General features: G+C 61.3%; 1 protein-coding gene across 1 annotated transcript; it reads left to right on the top strand.

Annotated features, from left to right (window-relative positions):
- Positions 1 to 11586: 11586 nt before the first annotated feature.
- On the top strand, positions 11587 to 12769 carry RPS21 (ribosomal protein S21). Its single transcript, XM_042930475.1, has 6 exons — positions 11587 to 11683; positions 11835 to 11897; positions 11992 to 12055; positions 12175 to 12246; positions 12560 to 12615; positions 12702 to 12769. Exons 2-6 carry the CDS (start codon positions 11848 to 11850, stop codon positions 12709 to 12711), a joined length of 252 nt encoding a protein of 83 aa, XP_042786409.1. The 5' UTR covers positions 11587 to 11683; positions 11835 to 11847; the 3' UTR covers positions 12712 to 12769.
- The last annotated feature ends 89 nt before the right edge of the window (positions 12770 to 12858 follow it).

Below are 12858 nucleotides of genomic sequence, written 5' to 3'. Positions count from 1 at the left end.
CATGGCGTCTGGTCACAGGCAGGAAGCAGGGTCCCCTGAACCCCGCTGGGTCTGCACCCCTCCTGGGGCAGAAACCACAGCAGCCCCTGACAGGTGGGGCCCTCTCCCTTCGAGGGACTGGCCTGGGACCAGCAGCCCTGCTCCAGGCCTCGACCAGCCAGGCACACGCCCCCCCACCCCAAGCCCTCTCCTCCGGGCGGCCTGGCCCCGGCCCCCTCTCAGAGCAGCGGGGGGCCCCCCCGGAGCCAGGCCTCACCTCCCTCACCCTCCATCCTTTTCCTCATCATGGCCTGCTCCTCTGTCTTTTCTCCCTCTCCCTGTCCAGGCTTCTCCTTCCCAGGCTGCGGGTGCGCTCTCTGTGTCTCTGTCCCTTCCTCTGTCACTATCTGTCTCTGTCTCTCCTCCCCGCCTGATGCCCTAGATCGGCCAAACTCAGCCACTCGGGCAGCCCTGGGCACCCCCACCCCCATGTCTGGTCTCAGAGTGCTGGGGTCTCCTGAAGCCTTTGGAGAGGACTCATTTCTAACAAGGGACAGCAGTGGTGGTGACAGGGCCACTCCTGCCTGCCTGCACAGCTCTAGTCACAGGGTCCCAGCAGCTGGCTGCCAAGGTCACGGCTCCCCTGGGACCCTGAGCTGACAGACCCCACGCCCCCACGCGGCCCCAGGACGCAACAAGTAGGGGCGATTTCCGCCTCGTCATCTCCCACCCGCAGGCCACCTGCCAGCCCACGGGGCAGACCCCCAGGGAGGCCCTGGGCCGAGGGCAGAGGGAGACCGGTGGTAACGGCACCCACCCCCGGGGTTTGGCGGCAGCCATTTTCCGGGCCGGCTGTGGAGACCGGGACTCTTGTCCCCTCCCCTGCTGTCTGGGTAAGCTGACCGAGGCAGGGACCCGGAGCCACGGCACCCGTAGGCCTCCCCCAAGTCACTTACTTGGGTGCGTTTCCTGAGGATGATGAGGGGGCCCCTGGGTCTGCCATGTGCCTGCACCTCGCCGGCAGGCTCTGGGGTGACCGCTGGGAATCACCGTTCCGTTTCCCAGAAGGGAAACCGAGGCTTGGGGAGGAAAGGAGCCAGGAAGGGCCGGAGAGGCGCACACCCGCGGTGTCGACAGCCGTCCGTCTGGGAGGTGCTCTGAAGGGGGCGCAGCGGCAGGGCCACGGGCTGGCCGGGGTCGGTGCAGCGGTGGGAGGCCTTGGGCGGTACGTGCCCATCTGTCCTGGTGCCTCGCAGACATCGGGGAGCCCTGGCCTGGGCGCTGTCCGGGGGCTCAGGCCCACCTGCCCTGTGGCCCCCACTGAGAAACGGGGTCCCTTCTCTGCCCGCCTCCGCCGAGAGGACTCTGGGCCTGTCAGCTCAGGTGGCTTTTCGGAGGCCAGCAGCCCTGTGGCCCCTGTTGGGAAGCCATCAGCCCTCAAGCCTGGAGCCGGCCCCTTCACCACGCCCCTGCACCACACCCCTGCACCATGGTCCCTGCACCACGGCCCCTGCACCACACCCCTGCACCATGGTCCCTGCACCACGCTCCTGCACCACACCCCTGCACCACACCCTTGCACCACGGTCCCTGCACCACACCCCTGCACCAGGGCCCCTGTACCACACCCTGCACCACGCCCCTGCACCACGCCCCTGAACCATGGCCCCTGAACCATGCCCCTGCACCACACCCTGCACCACACCCCTGCACCATGGCCCCTGCACCACACCCCTGCGCCACACCCCTGCATCACACCCTGCACCACACCCCTGCACCACACCCTTGCACCACACCCCTGCACCACGCCCTGCACCACACCCCTGCACCACGCCCTGCACCACACCCCTGCACCACACCCCTGCACCACGCCCTGCACCACACCCCTGCACCACACCCCTGCACCACACCCCTGCACCACGCCCTGCACCACACCCCTGCACCACACCCTTGCACCATGCCCTGCACCACACCCCTGCACCACACCCCTGCACCACGCCCTGCACCACACCCCTGTACCACGCCCTGCACCACACCCCTGCACCACAGCCCCTGCACCTCGCTCTGCACCATGGCCCTGTACCACGGCCCCACCTCAAGCCACCCCACATGGCCCCCAGCACCTCAGCCACTGTGACGGAGTTCCTGCGGCCAGGAGCGCCTCTCCCCACCCGCTCTCACCACCTGCAGACCACGGCCCCAGGACCCGCCCCTTTCTGTTGCACATTTTTTCCTTTGTTCACTCAACTCTTTAAAAAAAATTTATTTCTTTCATTTCGTCATTTTGTTATTTATCTTGTGTCTGGAGTCCCGTGCTGAGCAGGTGACCCTGTGGCCACAGCCTTCACTCTGGCCTGGAGGCCCCGCAGCAGGCAGGCCAAGGGGGTCAGGGCTCAGCACCTGACCTGCCGCACGTCTCCGGCAGTCCCTGCTCTACGGCCACCACGCGGAACGGAGACACCAGACGGTGGCAGTGCAGCCGCCGGGTGACCCCGGCCTTCCGCTGCGCAGACGTACCAGGAGAGATGCAGGCACGTGTCTACACAGCTCCTGTCCACAAACATCGAGGGCCGCGCTGTGCACAACAGTCCCGATGTCCGCGCATGGCGAGTGGGGGACCAGGTGTGGCTCCACGTGCTGTGGCGCACACGTCAGCCCAGAGAGGCGCAGAGTCTCGGCGCTGCTACGCCACGGGTGATTCCTGGGAGATGGCTTCTTTGCAGGGGCTGTGCAGGGACTGGGAGAGGCATGGCTCGACGGCTGGCCTTTCCCAGGCATCAAGAGGAGCGTGGATGCCAAGTGGGGGCCATGAAGGCACAGCATACGCAGGAACAGCGCCCATCGGGCCTCCAGCAGAGATGGTGGGGGCAGGGATGCGTCCGGGTGCCTGCGGACCCACCACCGCGTGGCCTGCCGGTCCCGTGCTTCCGGTGACACGTGGGCCCGTGTTTAGGGCCGCGGTGAACCAGAGACACCAACCCCGAACAGTGGACTGACTCAGCCTGAGTGTGTGATGCCACTGGGTCCCGTCTGCAGAGATGCTGAGTCACAGCCCCTCCTGCCCTGTCCCCTGTGCAGGCCCTGGTCACCGTGCAGGGGGCCTGTGGGCTCGCGCCCCAGAGGCCCTGGGCCTCACCCCTGCACATCCTATAGGTGGCCTGACCCGGGGCTGCCCTAGGGTCACCAGTGTTTCAAATACAGCTGACCCCCAACCACGTCCCTCCACCGTCACCCTGATCTCATTCAGGGGGCCCTCCGGGATGCCCAGTAGGTGGGGAGGCTTGGAGGTGCGCGCCCAGCCAGTGTCCGAAGCCTCCGGCTCGGGTCTGGCCTGGCAGAGAGGGGTGGGCTGCTGAGAGCCCCTCCAGGATCCTCTGGGGTTGTCCTCTGCCCCAGGGGTGAAATGAAGGTGGCTGGGCTCAGCTCCAGGCCTGTCTGCCTCCAGCAGACATTTACAAACATGTGTCCTGCTCCTCCGGGGGGAATGTAAACACAGGGAGACGTGCGGGGTGCGGGGCTCCCGTCAGGCCGCTGCAGGGCGGGGGGTGGGCGCGGTCCACTGGGAGTCCAGTCTCCTCGAAAGCGGTCTGGGCCCCCTCTCGGAACCTGCGAGTGGCGGTGAGGGGGGCGAAGGCTGGGAGCTGAGAGCCACCCCTCCCTCGGGGCCCAGGTCTCCCGCAGCCCACCCTCCTAGCTCTGTCCTGGGCTCGCGGTGCGCCCTGAGGTCAGAGGCGTCCCCCGCCCCACCGGACTCCTGTGTAAATGGGGCCGATCGTGTTTTCCTGCCTCGTTGTCGGGCCAGCCCCTCAGCAGCACCAAGCCACCCTGCGCCCAGCACCCAGTGGGCCATTAGGCAGCTGCTGTCTGGTGCCCTCGTGCCTGGTGCCGGGCAAGTGTCTAACATGCGTCATCTGATCGGATGCCCACAAAAGCCCATTTTACAGACGGGGGCGCCAACAATCGGAGAGGACATGTGTGACCCTGCCTGTTGAGGCTCGGGCCCCGCTGACCACGCCACGCTGGTAAGTCCTGACCCTGTCTGCAAGGGACTCATTCCCCACCCGGGAGGTTTGCTCACGGCAGACGGTGTGGCCCACTGCTCTCCAGCGACGGCAAACCTGAGTCCTGGCAAGGCCCCGTGGCCCCAGCCCCAGGAAGCAGGCCCCTGGGGCCTGCACAGTGATCTGGGTCACTCAGGAGGCTGGTGCGGGCTGCTCCCGGGCCCGCTGTATCTCTGCCGGGAGTGCACTGAGCCCCATCGCCTGCCCACCCAGGGGAGGAACGTGGCAGGGGCTGCAGGGAGCTGAGAACCTGGCAGGAGAGCCTCTGCCTTCTGGAATTCCCCAGCCCAGCACCTCTTCCCGCCCCCACTCCAGGGCACCCATCACTCAGTCCTTGTCCGCAGGGGCACTGGGGTGGCCGGTGTTAAAGGCGTGGCACCTCTCAGGGCTGGTCACTCCGTGGCACTGTCCCTCCTCGGACATCCCTTCTCTGACCGCCCAGCCTATGTAGCCCTTCAAAACCCTAGACCAGGCATTCTGGGCCCGAGGCCTCCCGAAGGGGCCGTCGTGGGTACCACGGGCGGCTGGCTGAGCAGCGCCCCTGGCCCGCACCCACTGGTGGCCAGGAGCACCTCTCCTCCCCCCCAGGTGTGATGTCCTGGCAGGGATCCTGGTGGGGGGGACAGCTCCTGGGTGGGACCCACTGTCCTACACCTGAGATGAGATGCTTATGGCCTTCTTCCTTGGGTCACGAGCTCTCCGGGGACAGGGACCATCGGTCTCGCACACTGTAGTGTCCGGTGCCCAGCCCGGGCCCAGCACCCGGCACCACTGCCTTCCCACTGCCACTCACACGAGGTCCTGGCGGGTGGAGGTCCTGGTGGGTGGAGGGGCCGCAGAGGCCCAGAGCGCCTGCAGAGCTGGGGGTGGGGAGGGGCGGGAGCTGGCGGCTGGCCAAGCCAGCTGGACAAGCCCGGGCCAGACCCACATGCCTGGGACAGGAATTTGGATTCCGTCACTTTCCACCTCGCCTCTGGGCCTGTTTCGGCAGCTGCTGATGCACCCTGCTGGGGGCAGGGCCCAGCTCAGCGCCCAGGGCTGGGGACCTGCCCATCTACCTGTCTCGTCCAGCTCAGGCCCACGGGGCGTGTCGCTGGGGCACAGACGAAGGTAAGGGATGTTCTGAAGGTGCCCGCGCCTGAGACCCCACCGGCCAAGCTCCTCTCCAGCACAGAGGCCGGGGCCTGGCTGTGATCATCTCACCCATCAGCCCGCGTGGCCCCAGTCATGTGACGCTGGGGGTGGGGGAAACGTCCTCTCCCTCGGTCTCAGCTTCCTGCTCTGTAAAATGGGCTCACAGTGTTGTCATGGGGCCTCTGTGGGGCCTTCCCCAGCTGCTGGTTCACAGGCAGGAAGCGTGAACCTCCCTCAGAAGTGCCAGGCCCAGAGCTCCCTGTCCTGGCTGCCTGGCCGGGCGCCGGGGACACCCACTCCTGCGGAGCCCGGGCACAGGCGGGCTGAGACCTGGGCAGTGCTGCAGGGTCACCCTCGGGCCCACTTCCCACGGGGACAGCAGCTCTCCGTCTCCCTGACCACAGCGCTCCCCCGGGTGTGGCACCGTTCCGTCTCTGCGCCGCTCACCGGGCTCCCAGCCGCCCCTGTCCTGTTGAGCCCTGACCTCCACCCATGGGTGTGGGGACAACAGCTCCGACCTCCTGATGGGGAAGCAGAAGGGGAGAAGGCCTAGGGGCAGGGGGACGGCGTCGGAACCCAGGCCTTTCCCAGGTCCCCCCGCCCGAGTCACTGCCTGGACGTGGGGGCTCCGTCTGTGCCTGGGGTCGGACCCTGGCCTGTGCCCCGGGGGGCTCTGCTGCCTGCGCTTTGCCGTGCTTTCCCATTGAATCTGGATCCCCACCCGGTCGGGCTGGGACGCGCTGGCCTCCGGCCAGCCTGGCAAACCCTGTGTGTCTGCGAGGACGAGCCAGCTGGACGCCCTGTGTGTGCTTCGGACGGAAGGGCCTCCTTTCCTGTCACTTGGCTCAGACCTCTGTGGCCAGCCCCCACAGGAGGGGTGGGGCCAGGAGGCGGGACAGTCTTGGGTGTCCGACCTCAGTACCCCCCTGCTGTCAGCTGGCCCCTCCAGGTGGACCCGGTGCACAGATGAGCCCCAAGCGCCTAGCTCAGCCCCCACCGGACTCCCCAGCATGTCACCTGTGTCCTGAGAAGGCCTGCATGAGCCTCCTGGGAGCCGGGGCAGGGGCGGTGGGGGCGGTGGGGCGGGGGGGAAGGGGACTGGCCCCACCCAGAGCCTGACTCCATCCTGCATGGTCATGGGGAGCCCTGCCTGCCTAGGTGAACAGCAGAGTGAAGCATCCAGCGGGTGGAACACTCAGGATTTGTATTTGTGCTTTTTATCATGTCTCAATGAAAAAAATCAAATAGAAAAACAAAATGACAGATACGTAAAAGAAAGCGAAATAGTAAACGACACGATGAAAAAATAAAACAAGGTAAGATAGAACGGACGGGGCACTGGCCTGGCCCCTCCACGCTCCCTGGGGCCCCGATAGGCTGAGTAACGATGCCAGATGCCCTAAGCTCTGGGCCAGTTATGTTGACCCATATGGGGGGTGCCGCACGCCCACCGTGACCTCCCTTGACCCTCATCAAGACCAGGGAGGGCCGGTGACTGCCTTTGTCTCTCTGAGGTCAGACGATGATCCCAAAGCCTGGGAGGCTGTGGGGCCAGGCCCTGGTTGGTGGCTCACTGGCTTGCACACTCCCCGCCCTCCCCCGCCCCCCCCCCAAGCCCCAGGGAGGTGAGCCAGGCCTGCTCTCAAGGGAATGGAGGGCAGGCCGGAGGGGCTGGTGGCTGTAACTCCTGGGCAGGTCTGGTCGGCCCTGACCTGCCGCTCACCCTGGCCCCCGCCCCGGGCCCGGAAGGAGGGTTTCCTGGTTCTGGCCGGTTCCCTTCCACACACAATGCATTTCAGACCGGCCCGGCCGTGCCTGGCCCAGAAACAGCTGCTCTGGGAGGAGGAGGGGGAGGCGCCCCTGGAAGGTTGAGCTGCCCCACGTCTCAGGGCCTCGTTTACCTGTGCATGTGGCGGGGCGGGGGGGGGGGGGGGCCTGCAGGACGTGGCTGCTGCACAGACACCAAGCAGCTGCTGTTGGCCGCCATCGCCCTCCCCGGGCAGCCTGAACAGGGACCCGTATGAGATCGAGCTGTCTTTGGTGCAAGCTGCCAGTCACCAGCCTACGATTCAAACCCAACCGTATGACCTGGAACCACATTGTGACAACAGTACTGGTGATGATGGTGATGGTGGTGGTGATGAACACTAGCAGGCTGGGGGTTTCCTGAGTGCCGCACTCGTTCTGAGCACTGCATGTGTTAACTAGTTGAATGCAGACCACCCAGCCCTGTGGGGTGGCTCTACCGTTGTCCCTACTTCATGGCCAGAAGGAGGCAGCTGAGTAATTTATCTGAGGGTTAAGAAACAGAGGGGCAGTGCAAGCTTGACTTGTGATACTGATGTGATATTGACAAGTCAAGGTTATGGAGAGCACTTGGGAGGGTAAAGTGGGGCAAGCAGGTGAATACTTTTTTCTTTTAATTTTCTTATCAATTTTTTTAAATGTTTATTTTTGAGAGAGAGAGAGAGAGAGAGAGAGAGAGAGAGAGAGAGAGAGAGATCGTGAGTAGGGGAGGGGCAGAGAGAGACAGACACAGAATCCAAAGCAGGCTCCAGGTTCTCAGCCCGATGCGGGGCTCGAACTCACAAACCATGAGATCACGACCTGAGCCGAAGTCGGACACTCAACAGAGCCACCCAGGCACCCCACAGGCATATACTCTTGAGTAGAAACAGGTGCACTCAGGAACCCTGGACGGCACCACCCTGCTGGACATCTGCTGCTGAGTTCCTGGAAGCTGCCCTGGGATCTACAAAAAGGGCTCAGCCTGTCTTCAAGTGCCAGGTCCTCCTGCCCCCCGCTGCCTTTGTTCCACCCGGCCTCTGGCCCTTGCCCAACCTGGAGACCCCAGAGGAAGCTCAGTAAACAATCTACCCCGCGGACAAGGGACCAGGGGCCTGAGGGAGATGGCTCAGCCCCCTTCAGTTCCAGAGACGTGGGCCGGGAACAAACAGGTGAGCCTCTGCCCTAGGGCCCCAGCGCAGCTGTAGGCAGTGCAGACACAGCTCTCAGACGCCCCATAGTGGCTGCTGGGGACAGCACAGGCACAACGAGGCCATCCCTACCTAGGATCTTGTCTGCAGCCCTCCCTCCCCCGGTACCTGGCTGCCATCAGGGACTACTTACTTGCTCCAAGGTGGGACCTGGGACCTTGGACAGCAACGTTTCATAAGAGTAAATCCAGATTTCCTGGGCCACAGGGTGGGGGACACAAGTTTCTTTCCCTTGAAGAACTTGGCCTTGAGACTCTGCCCTAGAGGAAAGGATGTGCACACCCATGTGTGTGCTTCCTATCATCTTACATTTTTAAAAATTGTTTTGGAGGTGCCTGGGGGGCTCTGTCAGTTGAGCGTCTGACTCTTGATTTCAGCTCAGGTCATGATCTCACGGTTCATGACATCGAGCCCCACCCTCAGGCTCTGTGCTGACAGTGTGGGGCCTGCTTGGGATTCTCTCTCCTTCTCTCTCTCTGCCCCTCCCCCGCTTGCTCACTCTCTCAAAACAATTACATAAACATTAAAAAATACGTAAATATTGTGTTAAAATACACGTAACATGGGGCACCTGGCTGGCTCATTGGTGGAGCCATGCAACTCTTGGTCTTGGGGCTGTGCGTTTGAGACCCATGTTGGGTGCAGAGATTACTTAAAAATAAAGTCTTTAAAATAAATAAATATTGGGACGCCTGAGTAGCTCAGTCAGCTAAGCGGGCGACTTTGGCTCAGGTCATGATCTCACGGTTCGTGGGTTCAAGCCCTGCATCGGGCTCTGTGCTGACAGCTTGGAGCCCGGAGCCTGGTTCTGATTCCGTCTCCCTCTCTCCCTGTCCCTCCCCTGCTCTGTTTCTCTCTCAAAAATTAATAAACACTAAAATAAATAGAGATCTGGATATTTCCAAGCTGAGCGTGAAGACTGCTTAAGATTCTTTCTCCCCCTCCCTCCGCCTGCCCCTCCCCCACTCACACTCTCTCTTCCTCAAAAACAAACATTAAAACACACACACAGATGTAAAACCTACCACTTTAACCATTTGTAAGCGTGCAGCTCGATGGTGTTAAATACTCTAATGACGCATTAGCATCACCACCATCCAACTCCAGAACTCACTTTGCAAAACTGAAACTCCCTGTTCAACACTAGCTCCGTTTCCCTCTCCCACACGATGGCAACTACCACCCTATTCTCTGATCTCCACGACTCTGAGTACCTCGTGGAAGTGTCATTGTGCAGCATTTGTCTTTGTGTGATTGGCTAATTTCTCTCAGCATAATTTCCTCGAGGTTTAACTATACCCGTTGTGTCAGAATGTCCTTCCTTTTTAAGGCCGAATAACATTCCCTTGTACGTGTAGACCATTTTGTTCACCCATCCGTCCACCGACGGACATACGGGTCGCTTCTGCCGTTTGGCTGTTGTGGGTAATACGGCTGCAGATGGGTGTGCGAGTATCTGTTTGAGACAGTTTTCAATTCTTTTGTGTGTACACTTAGGAGTGGAGTTATTGGATACGGGAATTCTATCTTTAATTGAGGAACCACTATACTATCTCCCACGATGACTACACGGTTCAGATTTCTACCAACAATGAGCAAAACCTCCAATTTCCCACAACCGTGCCAACATTTGCCTCTTTTTAAAATTTTCTCTTCTTCCTCCTCTTTTCTACTTCTTTCTCTCCCTCTTCTCCTCCTCCTTTTTAGTTGATACATTCATCTTGAGAGAAAGAGAGGCACAGAGAGAGAAACTGAGAAGAGAGAGAATCCCAAGCAGGCTCTGTGCTGTCAGCACGGACATCATGACCTGAGCCCAAATCAAGAGTCAGACGCTCAACCAACTGAGCCACCCAGGCGCCCCTGATTTGCATTTCCTTAAGGACTAGTGCTGTTGAGCATCTTTTAAATGTACTTACCGACCATTTATACATCTTTGGAGAAATGTCTACTGGGGTCCTTTGCCTACTTTTTAAAAAAAAAAAATTTTTTTTTTAACGTTTATTTTTGAGACAGAGCATGAACAGGGGAGGGTCAGAGAGAGGGAGACACAGAATCTGAAACAGGCTCCAGGCTCTGAACTGTCAGCACAGGGCCTGACGCGGGGCTCGAACTCACGGACCGCGAGATCATGACCTGAGCCAAAGTCGGCCGCTTAACCGACTGAGCCACCCAGGCGCCCCCTTTGCCTACTTTTAAAACAGGTTTTGTTTAGTTTTAGTTCTCTCTATATCCTGATATTGATCCCTCACCAGGTGTATGATTTGCAACATATTCTCCCATTCTGTAGGTTGCTTTTTTACCCTGCTGATGGTGTCTTTTGATGCACAAATCTTAAAAATTTTCATGAGGCGCGACTTGTCGTTTTTGTCCATGCCTTTGGTCTCATTTCAAAATCATGGTCGGGTCCAATGTCGTAAAGCCTGTGCCCTAGGTTTTCTTCTAAGAATTTTGTTTTAGGGGTGCCTGGGTGGCTCAGTCGGTTGGGCGGCCGACTTCGGCTCAGGTCATGATCTCGCGGTCGTTGAGTTCGAGCCCCGCGGCCGGCTCTGTGCTGACAGCTCAGAGCCTGAGCCTGTTTCGGATTCTGTGTCTCCTCTCTCTGACCCTCCCCCATTCATGCTCTGTCTCTATCCCAAAAATAAATACACGTTAAAAAAGAAAAAAATTTTAAAAAAAATTTTGTTTTAGGTCCTTGATCCACATCGTTTTTACATAAGGTGTTGAGGTAAGGGTTCAGCTTCCTTCTTTTGTATGCGGATGTCCCATTTTCCCAGCACCGTTTGTGGAAAAGACAGTCCTTTCCCCCCCACAGTGGTCTTGGCAGCCTTGTAGAACATCATTTGACCACATATGTGGTTTATTTCCGGGGTCCCTATTCCGCTGAACACTCGAGGAAGATCCCTCTGCAGACCTCGCTCTGCTACTCTCTCCTTCCTGGCACTCCGGTAGTCTAGCTGCCTCTCCCACCTTCCAGCTACAGAATCTTTTGATCACCAGGACTAGCTGGGTTGACCCACATGCAGACACAGGCAGGTCTCAGCGGGTCCTGCCCCGGGAGCTTGGCAGCGTCCCCTCCCTGCCCCGACCTCGATTTCCCGAGAGCGGTGTCCCCGCGCCCTAGAGAGGACCCCAAGTCCGCCCGCCGCCTCCCAGCCTGCTCGAGGCTTCCTCCCGCTCGGCCACTGTCGCGGACGAAGTCCCAGGAGGGGTCTGCACGGCCCCCGCTCGCCCACGCGTGGCTGACAGCCGAAGCAGAAGCCGCGGAGGCCCGGGCGTCCCCCAGTCCGGCGACGCCTGCCTGGGCCCGCCACCGGCTCCCGCGAGTCCGCCGGGCGCCGTCACCCGCAGGTCCCGCCCCGTCCGCCGGAAGCGGAAGTGCGTCAGGGCAACCGGCGGCGCCCCGCGTCGCGACCCGGAAGCACTCGCCGAGGCCCCGCCCCGTCCTCCAATACCGCCGCCGGCGGAGGAAGTGCTTCCTTTCTGCGCTCGCGCTCGTGGTGGTGGTGGCAGCAGGTGGGTCGCGCGGCCGGGCGGGGGCTCCGGGCGGGGTCTCCGGGCGGGAGCCGACACCCGAGGGCCGGGGCGGCTTGGGGAGACGGCGCGGGGGCCGGGGCGGCTGCAGCGGAGACGCGGCCCGGCCTCACGGCGCCTCGGGGTCTCGCAGGCTTGCCGTCGACATGCAGAACGACGCCGGAGAGTTCGTGGACCTGTACGTGCCGCGGAAATGGTGAGCGAGCCCTTCCACCCGCCCCCGCTCCCCCCCCCCCCCCCCCCCGCTCACTGCGCTTACCGCCCCCCCCCTTCCCCCCTCCCCCCCGCAGCTCCGCCAGCAACCGCATCATCGGCGCCAAGGACCACGCGTCCATCCAGATGAACGTGGCCGAGGTGAGCCGGGCGGAGGCAATGGGCCCGCCCCCAGGGCGGCCGAAGCCAGGTCCGGGTGGCCTAGCGGGCTGAGCGCTCCCGGACCCCAGAGTCTTATGACTCGCGTTGACGATTTGCAGGTTGACAAGGTGACGGGTAGGTTTAACGGCCAGTTTAAAACCTATGCGATCTGCGGGGCTATCCGGAGGATGGTGAGTTTCCCTGGCTTTGGGCACCGGGTGTGCGGTTGAGTGGGGAAGGGGGTCTTCCTTTCTGGAGGCTGGAGTAGATTTGTGGGCAGAATGGGTGAACTTGCGGGGCTGTGCTAGCCGCCTGCCCCTTCCTGCCGCGGAATAGGGGTAATAGGCGCTAAGGGGCCCAAGATAGGAACCCCCGAGAAAGCACTCAGGTACCCCCCTCCCCGCCCCCCCCCATAGTCAGGTATGGGGCCGTGTGCCAGGCCTGTCCACTGGACCTCCTGCCAGCTGGGGGTAGCAGGGGTGATAGTCGAGCACTTTTTTCCAGGGTGAGTCTGATGACTCCATTCTACGACTGGCCAAGGCCGATGGCATCGTTTCAAAGTGAGTAAGATGGCCTGTGTTTGGGCACAGAGGCCTGGGACCTTTCCTGAAATGAGGTTTTAACGTCGTCCTTACTTTTGTCCTAGGAACTTCTGACCAGAGAGGATTACAGATGTGAGATGTTTGTCGTAAATAAATAACAAAAATAGCAAAACCCACCTGTGTTGGTTCATTCTGGGAGTGTGGATGCGTTCCTCTGGGCATCAGTGTGAGGGCTGCTGTAAAGCTGGACGCCGCTGGTCA

The sequence above is a fragment of the Panthera leo genome, chromosome A3, assembly GCF_018350215.1.
Source record: "Panthera leo isolate Ple1 chromosome A3, P.leo_Ple1_pat1.1, whole genome shotgun sequence".
Classification (NCBI taxonomy): Eukaryota; Metazoa; Chordata; class Mammalia; order Carnivora; family Felidae; genus Panthera; species Panthera leo.
Note: the sequence above shows the minus strand (reverse complement) of the source record. Positions and strands in the feature narration are given on the sequence as shown.

Excerpts from the sequence above, each read along its gene's own strand:
- RPS21 (XM_042930475.1), top strand. The coding sequence starts at position 11,848 with ATGCAGAACGACGCCGGAGAGTTCGTGGACCTGTACGTGCCGCGGAAA. Across the intron at positions 12,056-12,174 it reads TCCAGATGAACGTGGCCGAG|GTTGACAAGGTGACGGGTAG; the intron begins GTGAGCCGGGCG and ends GACGATTTGCAG. Across the intron at positions 12,247-12,559 it reads GCGGGGCTATCCGGAGGATG|GGTGAGTCTGATGACTCCAT; the intron begins GTGAGTTTCCCT and ends ACTTTTTTCCAG.